Source organism: Aythya ferina, assembly GCF_964211825.1.
Source record: "Aythya ferina genome assembly, chromosome: 10".
Lineage (NCBI taxonomy): Eukaryota > Metazoa > Chordata > Aves > Anseriformes > Anatidae > Aythya > Aythya ferina.
In genome coordinates, this window is record NC_140306.1 from 6,609,587 (window position 1) to 6,629,919 (window position 20,333).

At 43.5% G+C, this 20,333-nt stretch overlaps 1 protein-coding gene across 23 annotated transcripts in view; it reads left to right on the forward strand.

Moving 5' to 3' along the window:
- MAGI1 (membrane associated guanylate kinase, WW and PDZ domain containing 1) overlaps positions 1 to 20,333 on the forward strand; it is a 318,457-nt gene that overhangs the window by 220,854 nt on the left and 77,270 nt on the right. For all 23 annotated transcript variants that reach the window (XM_084530668.1, XM_084530669.1, XM_084530673.1 and 20 more), the window contains exon 3: positions 9,151 to 9,270. In XM_084530668.1, coding sequence (XP_084386794.1) covers positions 9,151 to 9,270 — 120 coding nt within the window. The remainder of the gene's footprint in view (positions 1 to 9,150; positions 9,271 to 20,333) is intronic.

Here is a 20,333-nt window from a genome sequence, read left to right on the forward strand (position 1 = left end):
CAGCGAGGTAAGAAAAAATTAGAATTTATGTATTTGTTTTCTTTCATGTTCTAATGCTTCCAATTATCAATGGGGATGAATCCTAAACTCAAACACCAATCAACTCCTGAACATTTGGCATTTTTTCAGCATCCTGAGCAGTCACCTAATCACGACGTTACAGAAAGCAAACCAGAAGAATCTATTCAGCCAGCTAAAGCGTTAGCAATCATGGAAAACCAAAGCGTGCTAGGCATACAGAGCTACTGGGGAAAAAAAAAAAAAAAAAAAAAAGAGAGAGAAAAATTGGTAGCAGTTAAGAACAGGTAAAATTAAGGGACAGAATCTGTAGGGAATAGTGCCTAAATGGGCATATTGCTGGGTGGATTTGCTGTCTGTTCTAGTCCTTCCCTTGCATTTCACAGTAAGTGCATCCATATGGCTCTATAACTGCATGTTTCTATAATCTGCATACTTCTTGCTATATCTGATGCATTTGCATTTTTTGGTCAGTAATGAATACGAAGCTGGAAAACCACCAAGCAAGGCTTGGAGAGGATTTGTCTGGGAACAAGACCTGCCTTAGCCCAGGGTTGGTAAGTGGGCAGACTTCTGTCTTGCCAAAAATCGAAGGGCCACAGGAGACTTGTGACTTTGTAAGAGTGTGATGAGGTTATCACGGTTGGAAGTCCATTAGGTTCAAAGCGTTTCGCAGCTCTGGGCTAGGGGAAAACATATACCGTGGTGACGGTATCTCCAGTGTCTGCTGTTCAGGGAAGAGACTGCTTTAAATAACTATATTGATGTCCTGTGGAAGTGTGATGGATGCTCTTTCTTTCATGGTCAGAGAAGATTTGGTCACAGAAACAAACATCAGGCAGCATCTCAGAGATAAACGTGTTGGTTTTATAGAACTCTCTTTCTATGATGGAATTTCTAGAGATTAGACTAATGAACTGATCTAGTTATAGGCACATGCTGTTAGGTGAGCTGTTTTATTAAGACTTTTAAATGCAAATTGAAGGTCTGCTAGAAGGGCAATTAAGGGCAACAAAAAGAGTTTTCTATCACACCCAAGCAGAGCTGTCCCACATTGTGTTGTACTTATCTCAGCAGCACAAACGGCCTCAGAAGACAAACAGCGAGGGAGGAAAGCAATCTTTGTTGAAGCAGCTGAGCAAATGGACATCAAATAATCTATTGCTGTGGCTCTAAAGTGCAGAATGTCTTTTCATGGATATATCTGCACATATGTGTATAGGTGTCAAGAGTAAATATTGTTTTTGGATATAAACAGAATTGAAGTACTGCAGGTGTTTGGTCTGTGTCGGATACCCAATTTAGTGTGAGCATAATTCCAGTATCTGTCCACAGGACGCTGAAACCTTGGAGTAAAATAGAGAATAGGTTACCTTGTTTGGGGGAGATTAAATTTCCTTAGTATCCAGGTTTTAAATAAAAAAAGCAATACTCCTTGGCTCACAAAATTCTCAGCCTGGGCAACACCTCCTGTTTGGCAATTCGTAGAAATCGGATAGCTTTGCAAATGGCCATGAGAAAAAATGATAACTCCTACGAGATAGGTTGTGCTTTCAGATACACAACTTCCTACAGTGGGGAAGTGTGAATAACCCAATGAGGTATTTGTTTAAAAGTGCTGTTTTCATGGGAGCTACCCTGCATCCCACATGTCCTGTGACTTCAAAGTCATTTTGAGCAGCTGGTGGCAGAGAGCACCCACCCCAACACCTTTGGTCCATCGTGTTTAGTACAGATGTGCACGGCTGGACGCAGCAGCCAAAATCTCTCCTGCTGCAGGAAATATGTCAACACTTCTTACAGACAGTAAAGGTGGACCTTCTGAAGTAATGGTGTGAGACATGGTTGTAGCATTATCTAGACTTCTAGAAATGTATATATGAGAGAAAGAGAATATAAATGCAAACATATAATGGCACTGTTAATTTACTTTCAGCTGATTTCACTTCCCACAAGTCACACACACACGCTTACACCAGTGGCAATTTTCATTCATTTCTTTGCCAGTTTTTAAAAGCAGAACATTGCAGTGCAATCTCATTACTACAGCTTTATTGATTTATAAAATTACACTTTATTACACTAATCCATATATTAGAATAAAACAGTGCCTAGTTACATCTGAGGTCCTCTCACCGCGTAGGTACATCGTTTGCTTTTTCATCAGGCGCTCGCAATTTAAATTAGTGGGTGTCATGCTGTTGGACTCAGTGAGCACAGGATTAATGGCAAACTCATTAGTTCACAAAGTTTAATCTTCTTGGTGGGTGTCCCATCTTGTGGGAAATGAGAGGGATTCAGCTGCAGGTGTCTGAGGTAACAGCAATTGCTCAAAGAGAGGGATCCAGAAGGCGAGCTGCTGCTGCTGCAAACATGAGAACATTTATTCCTTATGTTTTATTCGCTGCCAGAATACTTTTTTTTTTTTTTTTTTTTTAAGATCCTTAGAAAAAGACCTGTTTAAGTGGCTTTCTTGGGAATTGTGGCAGTTTTTGAACCCTTACATCTTGTGGTCATTGAATAATGATCAGTTTCTTGGAATTGAATATTGCGGTCCAGAACAAAACCCCGTATTCGAATTGGCTTTGCGTAGCCACGGCACGGTGTTTCACTGCACATTCACAAGCTTGCAAAGCCCCAAAGCAGCAGCAAGTTATTTTTGTCTTTTAATCTGTTAGGCCCTGATATGTAAGGTTTCCTAAATCCCATTGATTTCTCTGGAATTAGGCTCCTGAAGTCCTTTGAGAGCCTGGGTCTGGCTCATCTTTCATCCTGGTGCTATAAGACAGGGAAAAAAAAAACTGCTTTCCCTACCTCCAAACACTACAGAGATAAATGTGTTGAAGATTATCAGTGTTCTCATTCAGTGGCAGTGAGGGCCGCAGGAATACCAAGAATAGATTTAGAAGGGACAAAAATAACGTGCTGCCTTGAGGGTGTGCAAACCCCGAGCCGTTGCAACGCGGCTTGGCTGAATCATTTCTCCAGGGAGGCTCCAGGCCGGCGGTGCTTCTTCCTCAGAAAGGAGCTGAGAGATGCAGCAGTGCCTCAGAAAGAGGGAGAGCAGCTTTTACGTGTGCCAAGGGTCAGCCTCATTGCTTGGTGTGTGCACAGCACGGTCCTTTGAGCAAGAGGGGATCCCCCCAGGCTGAGGGATCCAGCTTTGCCCCAGGAGAGTTGCTGGAGAGGCTGGTGGGAGCAGGAGGAGATAGCAAGCTCTTTGGACAAATCCCTTCCATCTTCCTTACAGACAAAAAATGTAAACTGTAGGCAAGAAATTCATTTCTCTCTGAAATGTCTCTCTAGAAAGATAGCTTTGTCTTGGTCAGCTGCTTTCTGGGTTTAATCAGTCATTGCTGCAGACTGTGCTGACAGAAATTTTGCTTGTAGTACTGCAGTCGTCTGTGTGGCCAGGAAGAGTCAATCAGCATCTGTTCCTGCACATGCATCATTAACAAAGCTGGGAATTAATGTCTAGTGACAGAGCACGTTCTCCTTTGGACTGAATTTCTACTTCACCACCAAGACGCTTGGGATGCTTGTCACGTTTGTGTGGCTTACAGGTATCGAGTCGATGGCTGGAGAAGGGACAGACAACATTTAAAATCCCAGAGTGGGTTTCCCGAGTTGGGAGTTTCCAGAGAAAATTGTGTTTCTAAATTGAGCATCTTTGATTTGTAACAGACTAAGGCTTTCTAAAACTTACGTGTTTTCTGGAATTGCAACTATAAATTGCACCCCTTACCCTAGGTAAATGGGGACAGGCACCTGAATAATGGACAACGTACCTGTGTCCAAACACAGTTCCTTCTGCTGCTGTTAGAAAATAATGTCAGCAGTCTTAGTTTGGATAACCCCTGGAATCTATAGCATGAAGCAGTTCTGCGTACAGCGTTTGCTTACAGACAGGTTACACTTTATTTTTTGTTAATGTAGATAAGGCCATTTCTAACGCGGTGTTGCAGATAAGTTCTGCCTTCAGCCTGGCCGCTAATCAGGTTGCTTCTTCTGGAGGCAGACCAGGTTTTGTCTGTCTCTTCCCTTCTCCGCTTGCCATCAGCAGATCTGTGGAGTTTGCCCTGCCTTCCAGTTATCTGGCACTGGAGGTGACAGATGCAGGAGAGCCGGAGCAGGCTTTCCAAATTATCTCGTGACACGAGGGAAGAAGGTGACCTCTGAGCGCTGCGCAGAGCACAGAGGGGCTTTTTTCCTAGCGTGTTTCTTCCTCAGCAGCTGAAGATTTTTTCGAGGTAGGCAAGGAGAGGAATCGCTTGCTGAATGAACAGAAATATCAGCCTGCAAGAGCAACAGCAAGAGCAGCATCCTTCCTTCTAGCCCGCCTGCAGGCAGCCTGTTGGCAAACCCCCGCAGCAGCGCTCAGCCCTGCAGCTCTGTGAGTCGGTGACATCCCTGCACACCGTGCATCGAAACCTTCCCTACTGCACTTCCCTCACCTGTGGTACCAACACTGGCTGGGGCTAATAGAAAATACGCCTGTAGCGGCCACATCAGTACCCTCAGTGTAAATCTCCCACATTTTGTCATTTTAAGAGAATCTGGACAGTGGAGACGAGAAGTAAAATGACTTGTGGTCTGCTGAGCTGTGTTTTGGAGACTCACCATTATATCACTGCCAGGCAGTGGAATTGGTAAGGAGCTTGCAGAAATGCAATGGGGAGATGTAGGTGCTCTGCCCTGGAGAAGTTAACTTCTCAGTAACACGCTAGAGGCTGTTTGGATGCATGGTTACAGAATTACTGCTCAAAAACTGTTTTTTCCTTTTTTTTTTTTTTTTTTTTTTTTTTTTAAGGAGAAAACTGAAGTGACTGTGGCCTCTTTGAAGTCTTATTTTTAGGTTACAATAAGCAAGATTCTGATTAATTTAGCAGCAGGGCATCAGTGGCTATTAACAGCTTAACATGAGGCCATGGTAGATTGATAAGGAGCTAAACAGCCCCTGAATCACATATTAACAATCTGGCCATGCTATAATTGAGGCTCATGTTGGGTAATTGTCAGCATGGTTGATAGGCAACATAATAACAGTAGCTATTTGTCTTTTAAATGGGCACTTAAATTATTCAGAGTAATAGTTGATTGTCATCAGTACATCTGAGCCGTAGTCCAGTTACTTTGGGCATAGATGAGAAGCTTTAATTTAATTAATTTAGTTAGTGCAGCACGGGGCTCTCCTCGGGCAAGCTCACCTGTGTCTGCGAGCACTTTCTCAGGTGTGGTCTCCAGCCCAAGAGGAGATCCCTTTTCTGTTCCCTGGCCATTAATGGTGCATGGATCATCTCGGATGCCACCAGCTTGAGCGTGACAACCAAAGCAACAGCTCGGCAGACATTTCACCTCCCATCAGGGCCACCCAAATGCAGTTTTACCTCCCCAGAGCCAGAGAAAAAGTGAGACCCGCAATGCTAACCAACAGCCGTATTTATTTTTTTGTGGTTGCAGAAGATTTGATCAGTTCCACTCCGCATTCATTTTTATACCAACTTTTATATGTTGTGGGACATTTTAGCCAAATTGTGAAAGTTTATGAATCATTAAATGTACAGAAGGAGTCAGTAACCACTCGGTTTCTCCTTCGGTTTCTTCGTGTTGTAGCATTAGCAATTCTGAGCTAGTCACGCAGTGGGACATAACTCAAATTAATTAGCTAAATTGCTACCTAATGGCAATAAGATTTGATGCCACTTAATATTTCAGTGCAAACATGGCAGGCAGGTTAACGTATTTAGATATGATTGGCTCTCCTTTCCTAATGGAGTATCTAACTCTTGTTTGGGCTGTCTGCAGCACTCATTGCGCTCAATTAATCCTGTCATTAGCAGTGCTCTGATCTGCTATTAGCTCCGATAAAATACACAGCCACCTCCGTAGCCCTCTTCTTCAGCGATGACCAACCTGTAGTAAGGACGCTGAAATGCAATTTAACGGGGGGAGGGCGGACACACTCAATGCTTTGCACGTAATTAAATCACATTAATAACGAGAGACTTAATTACAATTCTGAGTTTATCAGCAGAAAGCTCTGACGGCAGCTTGCAGCCTGCGACGGTGCTGGGCAACAGCAGGGTTGTTTGGGGCTGCAGAAGAGCTCGGGATGGACGGTGCTGGTTATTCCCAGCGTCCTATTCCTGGGAAAAGTCCCCGAGTTGGGTTACGCACCCCTTGGTTGTCTTTTCTTCCAGGCTTTCTTTCCGCCCGCCCTCTCCCCCCACCCCTCTCGCGAAGCAGCCCTTCTGGCTTTGTTGTAAGTGTGGTTTGTAATCATTGTACACATCCCAGATGGTTCATGAAAACTCTTTGAAATGCCATCTGCCAGGCGTGTGTCCAGCCGGCAGCCTGTCATTCTGCTACAAGAAAAACGGAGGCGGGTTTTCCCTTCCCCCTGCCTTTCTGAATCGCATTCAGGAACACTTGCTCAGATGTGGAGCAGGATAACAGCCCGAGCATCTGCAAGCAATCTTCGCTCTAGACAGCGACATGGAAAGTTGTTGGGTTTTTCGCCTTGGTCCAGATAAGATATCCTAAGCAGTGTTGTTTTTATTTTCCCCCCTGTTCCTTGCCGGAGCCCAACGGGAGGTGACAAATGTTATCTCTGTGATGTAATGTTTTTCTTTTACGCCCTGGCTTGGCGTTTCTAATGCATTCAGCGTGTGTTGCAGGCAATCGCGCTGATAGCAAGCACATCTGCGATTTTTTGACTTGAACATATTCAGGAAATTAAGAACACTGAGATGAAACAAATAGATCCATTAAAATGGCTCAGAGGAATTATGGCAGAGATATAATTGTCATGTCAAATAGGCAGCCAGCACTAGTAAACTGCTGACTGCAATTTCACTGCTATAAAAATTCAGAAGGAAAAAAAAAAATGATTAATAAATACTCTCCGTGGGAAGATATAGATAAAGAAAAGATGAGAACTCGAAAAGATAAAGTAAAATGAATCTTGAAGTTCCTTGATCTCTGTGTTTTATGAACGTGTGCTGTCAGTTACTGGGAAGAAGTTCGTCGCAGTCTCTGTCACTCGGCTCGCGTGGCTCGGGGTGACGCTTGGATGATGCCGAGGGTGAGGAGTGTTACGGGGTCTGATTCTCACTTCCATTGTGCTCCAGGTGTGGGGCAGCTCCAGCACATCCAGGGACATATTGCTGGAGCTTTTTGATCTTTCTGCCCTCTTCTGGGCCTGGTTTAGGGGAACCCAACAGGGGCCAAGACCCACGATGCCCAGGTGAGGCTCATCACGGTGTGAACATCCACAGCAGCACCAGGCGTGGGGCAGCGTGGCTTGGGTGGAAATGCAGCAGCTCAGGCAGTGCAGGCCCAGTCCTCCTCTGGTCTAGGTCTGTGAAAGACAGCTGTCTTCTGCTGCAAGCTGCTTGGTAAAAATCGTTGTAGGAATTCATGAACTCAAAGAATGCCAAATTGAATCCTTTCAAACAAGAAAGAATAGTCCTGCTGGTAGGGTGAAGGTATCCATCATCATCTCCGTCCCCTTTTTTGCTTTTCTTCCTCCTGCCTTTAGCCGTTCACACGGCTCCAAGAGAAGGAATGATAGCAAAAGCACAGGAATTTAGAGGCTATCTGAAGGCTGACGGTGAATAAAATGAGAGAGGGGATGGAGGGGAGAGAGAGAGAGAAAGAGAGACAGATTCTATTTTGAAACAAGAAATGGAGGATTTTGGAGAAAGTGGATGTCTATCAAGGAAACTAATCTAGTGATAGTGTTTCGAGGGTGTCATTCCATCAAGACTGACCTCTTGAGCAGTCTCTCGGATGAATAGGGCATAAGCAGATTTTCCGCTTCCCTGGCACTTGAGGAAAACATTTGCCAGATGTAGGCATGGTAAATTTATGCTCTTTCAACTTCTGAGAGCTGGAATCTTCCCAATTAGTTTCCAGAAACTCACTTTCTTTATATTTTCTTCAGTTCTTTTATAGCAGGTTTAAGAAACTGTATGCACTGAACAGGTACTGCCCAGGGGTTGGGAAAGCCTCAAAGTGAGAAATCATGCTTCATTAAATATTAGGAATGGTTTCCACAGCTCTGAAGTGACTCCCAAGCCAGCAGATTGGTTGCGGCCACAGCCATCAGACACCTGCAACCTTCTAACACCGTTCTTTCTTCTAAAGTTCAGTTTCCACTGGTGTCTTTAAATCTGTCGTTTGTATTTAATCCCAGATGTACAGAATTCAGCTGTCTCCTAGTCTCTGGAGTCAAGGAAAATAAAGGCTATTGAACAGAAATGGATCCCAATCAATTACGCTGTGCTCAATGACCTAAAATGCAGTGGCCCAAGCCATCTCAGCAAAAAGTCGTGAAATGACTCATCTTACACCATGCTTCGAAGGGCTGGAAATTGGTAGGAAGGGAAGGGTTTCAGAGCTGGCAGAGCAGCAATGATCAGAGCCCTGTTCTCCATGGGTGATGTTTAAATTGTTGAGTGCTAGAGAGAGGTTCAGTGTGAATTATTACTTAAAAGGAAGAGTATTTCTTGAACCAGGATGAGCTTGTAGGTGAACGGTGAGAAGCGTTTCCAGACAGTTTCTCTAGTGGGTGCACGCGAATGGTGCATCCAAACTGCCTCATGGTATTTTTTTAATGTAGAATGAAAATCAAAACCAAAAACCATACATAAAGTAATAAGATGAAATAAGGGAGAAGAAATCTGTGATGTGAAAGAATATATGGTTAGAAAAAAGTGACACAGAAATAATGGAAGACAGAAGTTGCCTTATCTGAAAATACGAATCGCAATTTTATCGAAGTTGAAGTCACACTCTGCTAATGGCAGGAAGGTAATTGCTGGCATATTCCCAGATACCGTACTCTTCCAGCTGTGATTCTGCATGTGGTACAAGATAATTCTTTGCCAGAAAGCCTTTCTGGGAATATCAAAACTACCGTGGTTTGGTGGAACAACTAGTACCATCACCAGAAATGTATGTCTTGTCCTGTTTTTATGTGGGTTCCTAACTGGACTCCTGGCATTGCTTTCTGTGTATCATAGAGTGGTATTTTTTGGATACTGTTCTATCTTTATAATCAGTTTTATTGTCCCTTTTAACACCTGATGAAAAATTAACACGTTAATATTTATTTTTTTCTTCTTTCAGGCACAACTCGCCCTCCGAGAGAAGGAGAAGTGCCTGGTGTGGACTATAACTTTCTGACTGTGGAGAAGTTTCTGGAGTTGGAGCGAAGTGGGACCCTTCTGGAAGTAGGAACCTATGAAGGTATGGAATCACGGGCAGAGAAAAAGCACTTCAAGTAGGCATGGTAGGATGACTGAGTTGCATCACCTGTGTTCAAATTAACCAGCTACAGTTAAGACCTTGCTTTCTGTTTTAGCGTTCCATTTCCATTTTCTGACGGTACACGGAGAGAGGGAATTTCAGTATTGCTGTGTTTTGTCTTTTCCTACTGAGTTAACTACCTCAAAAGATTAACATCAGTAGGCCAGGAGGATCTAAGATGAAATCTGGTAACAGAATACTGAGGAAAGGCAGTGTGGCAGTGAATGAAAATGCATCTTTCCTTTGTGTCCTCTGTAACCTATCTTCCTATTTGCTTTTTCTTCCCTCCTGCTGTCTCTTTTTTTCCTTCAATCTTTTTGTCTTCTTCCCTATGTACACATCCTTCCTCGCCCAAATGTGTCTCAGAATGCAACGACATGGTGCACTGTTTTTGGCCTTTTTTTCTTCTTTATTCTTGGATAATTACTTCTAAGCGGAGACATTGTGTTGATTCTTTTGACAACGCAGCTTTGCAAACAACAGCACTGAGACAGCCAAGGGGGCACTGAAATGTCACTAGGGTGAGAGAAGGAAAAAGATGACTTTGCCTCCCAAGAAAATGCGAGGCAAATTGGCCAAATTTAGCTACACAATAGGATTTGTATAACTAAAGATGCAATCTCTGTCTCCTTTAAATTGAAAACTACTTCTGTTGTGTTGTTTCCACCTACTCCTCCCCAGAGAACATTCAGATGCATCTCTTGGGAAGCTAATGAAAATCACAGAATCATACAAACAAAAGAAACGCGTTACAGGTTTGAAAGTCCTTCCTGTGCACTTCAGCTCATGCATGTCATTTGCAAGAAGTGGGTCTTGTCATAACTAGGAGTAGAAATACCCTTCTTCTTGCAGCCATTAACAAGGTAAATGAATTATGTTTTAAAATGTGACCTACACAGCAATAGCTGATATTCTTTGAAAAGTAGTAATCAAATATGAACAAAAAAAAAACTGGGACATGTGGCTTTTGTTTTTTGAGCTCTAAAAGTAAAGTCCTGAAACACTGTCTAGCCTACTTCTTTAAAAACTCCCTTATAAGGTCACCTTTAAACCTGGCACTTAATCCCAACAACAGACAATTGTGGTGTCAAACCTGGTTTACGTGAAGATGCTAAATGCATTATTTGGTTTCGCTCTTCCACCTCTCCAAGCTGATTAGCCCTATCAGCACCAATACTAATGTTCCAGCAGCAGCACTTCTCCAAAATCAGCTTTTTCCTCTCCATGTTTCTAATTATAACACTAAATTACTTTTCTTTGTCGTGGTGCTTGAAATAGATTGGCTGAACTGCCTTGCCATTGCTTCCTGATCATATTTGTTCTGGTGACCTTTCCACTTGGAAAGACAAAATGGGTAACTGGCTGTAAGCTGGCTCCTGGGAGATGCTGGGCATTAGCTTTCAGGGAATGCTGTACCCATCTGGGACAGCTATTGCATGGTCATTTCATTGCTTATGTGATTATCTGCTTTAGCAGCTAAACAATTTAGATTTCATGGTTAGCTCTTTCGAGTTGCTGCATATGAGGTTGACTTCTGAAAGTCTCATGGGTATTTCAGTTCTGTGGGTGATAGAAGTGTCAACTTGGAGGGACTGATTTGTCCGAAGTGCCGAGAAGCTTCTTTCCCCATTGACATCAGGGGTGCTGATGCTTAGTGGTTCTGGAGAACTGGCCCATGAGGGAAAAATCAGGTAGAATAAAGAAAATAATGACAATGTGTGTATACACATATGCATCAAGACACATCAATATTTGATAGTAATGTGAAATAAATAAAGTTCATTTTTCATTTACAGCTTCAAGAAATGATTTTTTTGTCTTCCGAGATTTCTTTAATGGCTTTGTTGTCCTTTTATTTTTTTGGAAATCTTATTTTATGAGAGTATTGATCAAGACAGTTTTGATCTTGATTAGATCTTAGAATACGGTGTGGTTAGGACTCAAGCTGCAACCACCAGCAATTTTGCTTTAATAAAAAAAAAAAAAAAATCCCCAAAAACGTAGACCACAAGGTTAGAATTCTGATGTCCAGGTTTTCTTCAGAGCCTAGCTTTATAGTCCTAGATTATTTTAATTTTCATTTGTTTTATGCTGCATTTTGCTTGCCTTTTTTTTTTTTTTTTTTTTTTTTTTTTTTTTTTTTAATGCACCACCATGGTGAAGTTGATTGTATTTTTGGCTCTCCTGGTGACAGTTTATTCTAAACCAGAGGGATAGAACTCAACAAAAGGAAATACTCTCCTGTTTCTCTCCAGAGAACAATAAAATAATACCTTTAATGCATGGCTTTTAATATTAGTAATGCTACTTATAGTACTGAGCCCAACTCTAGCAACTGCAGGGATAGTGTTGCTTTCAGTTACAGTGCAATTTGGTGATTTAGAGATGAAGCAAGGGCTAAGCCATGAAATGGAGAGCAGAGATGTTGAACAGGCAAATTCTGCCTCATGACCTAAACCAGGTTTGGTGGGGCTGGATGAACTAACGGGCTTGTAAGAAGGCACAGAAGGGTAGAAGCATTTCACAGCTGAGGGAAAGGAGAGGGAAAGACACAATTGCCTTAAAATACAGCTGGCAGTTTTCAAGAATAAGGTTGATGAAATCCAGACCCGGTGCTCCAGGTGAGGAAGAAGATCCTCCTCTCGAGGAGCTCCTGCTATTTGTGGTGCTGGGAGCAGAGGCTGGGGTTTCTGTGTGTTCATGTGATGATGGGTGGGAGCTGGATGTAGTCGTGCTCTTTATTTCTCTGCATCATTTCAGCAGCTGGAGAGAAAGTGTGACCTAAACAATCAAGGCTACGTTTTGACATTACCAGATGACATTCATTTGCCTTTTGAAGGCATAAAGCCACTCAGAAACCAGCACTATCATTGGGAAAAACCTTGCAGGAGATAAAACAAAAGCATTTAATAGTTACTGAAGAGAACTTCTGGGGAGAAAGAATAGAAAACAGGGAGCTTTCAGAGGAGGGGTAAAATGCAGGACTTTGATGCTGATAAGGGATGCTATTGATTCGGAAGGAATAAAGAGCAAGCAGAAGAGAACAGCTGGAAACCACAAAATAGTCGGAGAGTGTATCAGGTTTTGAAAGTGCTCTAATTGCAAAGAGGAACTGCAAGCTGAAGAGGACAAAAAAGGTGTTGCCTGCCCACTGGGCTGCATAATATCAGTAGTATTTCTTCTGGTGCACTGCAAATGTGTTCCTCAGGGCAGTTTTTGATTCACGTCCCTGTAAATGCAGAGCAGGCACGGCAGCCTCCTCTCTGACCACCACCGTGGTGTGTTCTGCACCCAAAATGCTCCTAAAATCATAATTAGGTGTGTGGGGGGGGTGAATTTGAAAGCCTTAGTTCCTGAGGTTTTCAGAGCTAGTTTTAAGATGCCGCTAGAAACGTCTGATTTTTTCCTTTACAAAAGCCCCATTTTGATTGCATGGAGCAGAAATCCTGGAAGATGTGCCCAAAGCTGTGATGTGCCAGCACTGGTCACTTCTGCACCCCCCGAGTGCTGGTGAGGCTGCACGTGATGTGCTCGAGCCAGCTGGTAACTCCCCTTGACAATATCCATTACGAAGAAAAAATCTTTTCAGACTGCACATTACCTGGGCCTTCTGGTGGATAGGAAACCAAGATAATTGTAATCTCGGGCATTTATTGACTGATCCTTCAGGGCATAAAATACTGATGGATGCACGGCAGTAATTGTGTAGGCTACTAATTATTTGGCAATTACTTCTGCATTTGAATTGCGGGCTCTCCCAGGGACCCCAAGGGAATGCTGCTTTGAGCGGAGACACAGCTCCTAGGTTTTATTCCCATTTCTTCCCCAGCCTGCCGAGTGGCCAAATCAGGTGACAGCTCTGTACTTCAGGTTACCAGCCTGAAGAATATTAAAACAACACTTACTTCTCTCCTCATTAATATTTCAGCAGCCGTCCTGTGCCTGCAGTTATCTCGTGTTACGGACAGAAGGGAGGCGGTGGGAGCAATGGGATTTTGGAGCTGGGTGCAGCAGGGGAGGTGGGCACTGGGCAGGGACACACGGGACATTGGCGTGGTGGCCGAATTTTGAATGGGGATGGCCGTGTCGCTGGGGTCTGGCAAGGCTGAATTAATGAATGCCTGCCCAGCACTTAGCGATCCTCAAAAGAAAAAGTGCTGCACTTTGTAACATGTGAAGGGTTATTACATTATGGAGTATTATTGTCAAGGCATCATCTTTCATTCTCAGGACAAGCGTTATGTGATTGCCAAGAGAAGTAATAAGTAATCTGCATTAGCCTCATGACTAAGATGTAATGGGGTGACTTGCGAACGTTTTTAAAGTGTATAAAACTAGCTACTGTAGACAGGGTCTCCGATTGTGGTACTTAATGAGCGTAATAAATTACCTTAACAGAGCAGTTAGAGTTTCAGCAGAAGCAGAGAGGTGTACTTGGCAACATGCTTCAAATCAAGATGCCTTTAGACTGATAGATCTGATGGGCGAGCTCTCCTTGGGTTTCCCCACAGCAGCGCTGCTCCCCCAGCTGCCTTCCCAAAATGTCTGGGCTTTCTTTGCTGTTTTTCTGCTGCTTCTGCAGCCCGTGGGTCTTGCCAACTCGGTACAACCTTGAAACGAGCGCTGCGTCCACGGCGTGCAGAACATGACAAGATTGGGCGAGGAGGGCTGGCAGATGCTGGGGATGCCCATGCAGCGGAACAACATGTTCCGCTTAACGAGATAAGGTCTGCTTATTAATGTCTCCATCCCACAGATTGACTCAATAAATCATAATGGCTCCTTCAGCACTGTTACCATGTATCATGTCCAATACCCACTTACAAGCAAGCATCTGTGCAGAAAGATGCCTTTCTTACCTTTGGCTTTGCGCCTTGCTTTCTTCTCCTTTTTTAAACTGCTAGTGAGAATCAAAAGTCTACATTTTTGTCTGGGCGTGATTATCAGCATTAAACATGAGTGCAGCTATACTGAAGTGTCATCGGATAACAATGCTTCAGTCTACAAACAGCTGAAGTTGTGGCTGAGGAACTCTTTCTCTCGAAAAGCAAATATTCACATCTCTGGTAGGGCTTTAGAGTGGTTTTGAATTTCCTATGGAAATTCTGTGTGGCTTCTCTCTGTGCACTTGCAATGGGAAGAGGTGCTAACAGGACACATCCTCTGCAGGGGGGATGCACATAAACATACAAGCACTTGCAAGAAGAGTTGCATGTTGCAATGGCTCAGCGTGGCATTTTCTTGATTCCTACATCCTTGTGCTAGGCAGGGTGTGTGCCAGCCACTTCTGTGTTCTCTGGACGTACCTTGCACAAGCACACACTTTTGTTCCCTATGAATATTTTAAATCTATTTGCATGTGTATACAGCAGAAACTCTGATATAGCTGAACTCAGGAAGCACCCCAAGCTTCCACATCCATCTCACGCCCAATACCACCAGTATCTTCCAGTTTATGTGTTACTGGAAGTGTCCTTGCTTTGTTTTGGCTTGTTAGAAATTTTCCATGCATTAAATGCACTTGGCTAGAGCTTCATGTGAGTGCTAGCAGTAACATGTGGCAATGCCTTGGGATATCTATACACAGGGAAAATTAAAATAAATGAGACCAATCTGATCTGTAGGTGACTTTCTGCCGTGCTGTCATTGCCTGTAAGGCACTCGCTGTAGTATGCGTTAGATATCGAACAGAAATTGAAATGTGCCCATTGTAATATTTTTACTAACTTAACAAGAAATCCAGACTGATCTTTCAGTTAACCTCACCATTAATAACTGCAAAAATTGGCAGAGAATCTGCTAGTTGGAGCAAATTGGATTTGCATATATTGTAGGCTAATTTCTCCGAGATCTTCTGCTGTCTGTGTTTTGCTTCCAATCCAGATGCTGTATCCAAGGCCTCCTCCTGGTTGCCTGGATACTCTGAATTTCCTCGAGGCAATTGCTAATCAATGTGCAGTTGCAGCTAGGTGAATCCCGCAGACAGCAGCCAGATCTGTCATCTAAATGTGGAAATCTGTAGCAGAATATGATCTGGAAGGAGAACAGACAAAACACTGTAGCAGGAGCCCTGCTCCCAGGAACCAATTCATCCTGTGCTAATCAGACACAAGCACTCTTGCTGGATTAGATGAGCAGAGGCTCTTCTGCTAAAATGAAGGGTCAATTGCTTTGGTTCTTGTAGAGCGCGGAGAAGAGGAGCTGCATCTCAGAAAAGAAAACAATTACATTAATAATTACATTTAAAGTCTTCATGTCAAGGCCTTGTTTAATTTTATTGCTTATCTCCAAGTCTCTTTCCCCAAATAGGCGTTTGCATGAAGGCAGTTTGCTGCAAACTGCTTCTTAAAACATGAGCTGTTAATGGAGTCCTTGGTAACTCCTTTGAAGATCAGATGCACTTCTTGTGGACGCAGGGTCCTCTACACTACACAGAGGCTTTCAAGTGTCTTAATTTTTGTTTGTTTGTTTGTTTGTTTTATAATTGCAAAAGTATGCCTCGCAGCAGGTGTCAGTAAATTCGGGACCACAAGGACTCCACTCTGTGCCTTCCTGAGACAAACGTGCTTCCAGTCCTAAATCTCTTTGCAACAGAGAATCAGAACAAATTCTCCTCTCCCCAAAAAGAGAAAAGTTGCAGCAAAACCAACACTTACAGACTAAAGTACCTGAAATGTAAGGTCTGGGACCATGTTCCTCGATTGGTGTTGTACCATTAGGACTAATGCTTGGCCTCGTGCTTGACCTTGCGTGCAGCTCCGCTGCCTTCTGGCACGTCTCTGCGTTGGCTCTGCTGCCTTGTCCTCACCCCAGCTGCCTCTGTGGTCTCATCTTGCCTCTCTGCAAGGTGAAACACCTGATTTTCTATCCGTTCAGTTTTAGGCTCTTTTAGATCTGCATCTGTCTTCTTGTACATTTCACCCCATTCCAAAAGCAGCGTTTTGGATGGAAGGAGTCCTGCTAACTGTATGTGAATTGAATGGTAATAGGCATCAGTTCTCAGGAATTGGATTCAGTTATTTTAACTTAAAAAGGCACCAATTAGCAGTCTTTATGAATTACATTTCAAATTCCAAGTCAAGTAAACAACTTAAGATCGTGTTTATTGCCCTTCAGGGAAGCAGTTCATAAAAATGTTTGCTTTATTTTATTTCGAAATATAAGATAAATTTTTCATTGCCACCAGGTTTCCAAAACTTAAAACAAACAAACAAAACCCACGGTGTCTCTGGGCCGACAGCATTACTTTAATTTATAAGCTGCAGGACAGGATAGGAGCTGCTGCAGATCGCTTTCATTGATTATGAACACTGCTTGAACTGGCGGAGCAAGAAGTGTTCTGATGATGAGAACTCGTCGTCTTGTTGTGATTAGCTGTTACCGAAGCCTAATTACTGTGCGTGATGCTAAAACGTGTAAGCTGCCGACACTTAGAGATAAGGAGATGAAAAGAAATCAGCGCCTTCCAAATAGCTATTGTATTTTCCTCATTATTATTGGTAGTTTTGTGTGCTCTCCCAGGTGCTTTGGAGTACCTGGATTAAGTCACGGTTTTGGCTGCAAAAGCTGCCATCAGACTTCAGCTGTGGTTAAATCTGTTTCATGCACCAAGGGACCGAATAAAATAAGGGTTAGTGAAAGGTGCTGACGAGGAATTCAGTTAATAGTATGTGCATCTGCTGAGGGAATGTGTTATTAGCTATTATTTCAGTGACTGCAGGCAGGATCCAAATGTGCATGAGGAAAGTAAGGTTTAGGAGCCCCGTTCCCATAGGAATCAGACCTGGGAAAGTTCCTGGCATCCCAGGTGCTTCAGAACTGGCATTTCCATGGGAAAGCTTTTCCCATTCCTCTTTGCCCAGGAGCTCAGCCTTGAGGCGTCCCGTTAGGGGCACCACGGGGGAGCCCAGCACCCGGGCAGTCCTGCCGCAACTACTGCGTGGAGTTTTGGGAATGTTTTGGGATGCTCTGGGCTGACAGATGCTTGTGTATGCACATGTAACATGCTGTTAATAATTAGAGCTGATTGGATATTCAGTACAAATTACACTGGCTATGAAGTTAGCCCCTTCTGTAGGCTTACAAGTGGCTCACAAAGCACTGTTAAAGCATATTTTTAAATATATGTTTTTTCGTAAACATTGGCAGATTTAATTCGAGCAAATGATGTCAAGTCTGAGTGCTTAAAAACTCTTCCTGGGCTGTTTGCTGTCAGTTTGTTAATGGTGCACGTTTGGATTTCTGAGTCACAGGGTAAATATTTTCTCTTTATAATTTGTAGGATTAAACACGCATTTTGATGATGATTTTAAGTGCCAGTCCCTCCTACTGGTGTGTCTGCCCCCGAGCCCAGGCCCGCGTGCTGCGCCTTGCAAATGAGCTGCTTAGCAAAGAGAAGTAGGTCTGACTGCACCCAGCAGACACAAGGCACAGGGAATATTCCCATCCTCTCACTCTCTGTCACCTGGAAGCTGCGTTGGAGCTTTCTTTTGCACCTCGTCATCGTGGGCTGTGTGGTGTGCCAAACCTGTATCTCCTCGTGGGAATTTGAGGGAAGAGCTGTGATTTTTTTCACTATTGACTCAGGCTGAATCTGCCTCCAGTGGAGGGAAAAGCAAAGTTCAGCCCCGGTGGCTGCCTTTCCCATACTCTGCAAAACAAAACCCACACGTGCACAGCCTTGCTCAGTTTCCAATTCATATTTACTCTCTGTATGCCTTCATATATATTTGTAGGGATGCCCTAATACAGCACGCAGCCTTTGCATACAATAATAATTCACTAACAGTGGTACCAACAGCCATGGCGGGTTTGAAAAGTGACTGGTGGTTTTGGAATAAGCAAATCTGAAATACTTTGAAGAAGCCAGTTTTTTCTCTTGAGGAACAGCTCTCCATGGACTGGTAGGAAGCCCAGCATTGCCTGTTACTAGAGGAACTGAAAATGAGCAAGCTCAAAGCTATTGGTCTGTAGTTGGAGGAGCAGTGGTAACATCTGTGCTGTGTTTTTGTCCAGGAGAAATAAAAATCCACGCTAACAACATCCACGTACCCTCTTAAGTCACTTTGTTGCATCCATCGCAAAAGGATGTAATCGTTTACAACAGACCTGAAGTAAATTTTGCCCAAAATACTGATGTTCAGTGCCATAAATAAAAGCTGTTCTCATCTTTCTTGTGCACACGTAGATCTGTGGGCTTAGCAGTTAACATCCTTACAAAACACACCTACTTTTTGAAAAAGCAGAAGCAAACAAAAAAGCAGCAGCATTTGTCTGGAGAAATGCTGAAGAGGATAGGAGTGGAGCAGGGTAGATTCTTTTTCCTTCCCACCTACCTTTGTATTTTTCCTTTTGCTTTCTTTCTCTCCTGTTCCTTTTTTCTTTTTTCTTTTCTTTTTTTTTTTTTTTTTGCATAAAATAATTTTGCAGTATGTAGAGCATAAGAATCATTTCTCTAGCACAGACTGCAACCTGCTTTAGTAGCCTCCATCCCCATTAGAGACTTTCCAGAAGAAGTAATTTCCTCCTCCCTATAAATTATGCAACGAGGTGCATTTAAGATTCTGAAATGACGAAGGGAAGATGAAAGCGTTGCGGAGCATCGCTGCTCCTGTGGAGCTGAACCCACGCCGTTGTACACAGGCTGGAACACACCTTGTTAAGACAAACATGCACGTGGTGCTGTCCGGGTGCTCAGGCTGTGAAAACACGGAGCAAAGAGCTCCCCGAATCCTCCAGCCTCGGCTCTGTAAGACTTTTTCTCCCCTTGGAAGGCAACAACTGGGGAAGGCAGCAACGTGTGCCCAACGTGGCCTTCCCCAGCTGGGCTCTGCCAGCCTGAGCTGGGTGCTTCCCAGTCTCCCTTTATCCAGGTGGATCTGGAGACTTTCCAGAGCTGCACTTTGAGATCTGCGAGTGCTGGGATGTGCACGATCCCCAGGGCTTTACCCCAAAGCAGGCAACTCCCACAGCATTGGGGCTGTAAGGGACTTGGAGGCTCAAACAGGAAAGGCAGCTTAGTGGGCTGAGCAGGAGTAGAGTACGAACGCTGAGGCTGACTTCTGCAACAAAAATGCACACGTGGATATAAAGAGTAAATGAAATAGTCTTTTTTTAGCACAGGTGGGGTTTTAAAGTGCCCTTGAATAATGTGCCTTTGGCATGTGGTTTCCATCTAGTGTAATAGGAGTAATAAAGGGACGGGTGCATTTTCTGGGGAATGGATATTTAATATATTATGTAATTACGTGCTGAAAAATTGAAAAATAATGCTGTCGTGTTATGCATAACCTATGGAGATAGATGAGGAATGTAAATAAATGTACCTGTGTATTTTAAAGAAGAATCTTGTGCTGCTGCAATAGCAGCGTGGGTTTATACAAAGCTAAACGGGAAGGCATGTTTTAATGTTGCGGCATGCCAGAGAGCATAGGGAGGATATTTAAGTCCACCTTTGGAATCCAAAGGTGGCAAATAAAACATAATTATAATTAATGAATGGGAAGATTTTGGAAATTGTATGTGTCCCAGATCTCTGTGCAAAAAGCCTCCATCCGAGGAGGAAGAAGAGCCTTGCAGGAGGGCCAGGACTCCTGTATCTCCCAGTGACCCGAGTGCTCTGAGCTGCTCACACCACCTCTGGTGACAGCTGCCAGCAGCCGTGTGTTGGCACAACTGCGGTGTGTCTTTGTCCCTCCCAATTTTGTTTTAAGGTCTTCACTTCTACCCAAGTTTTTAAGGTCTCCATTTCTACCCAAGTTGACCCAACCGCCGAGTTTCCCCTTTGAAGAAAGCAGTGCCATGCGGTGCCTTTCCTTTCCTCTCCTTTGACAAAGTTTTCCTTTCGAGAGAGGCTGGGTTTTGTTTTTAAATGCAACATCCACCCTAAAAGAACCTGTGTATTAAAGCAGGCCATCGAGCCTTTCATCACTTCGCTGGGTGATAGCAGTCATGAATTTTTTATTTTCTGCAGGGCTCACTCCAGATCTGCCACAGCTTTGTGT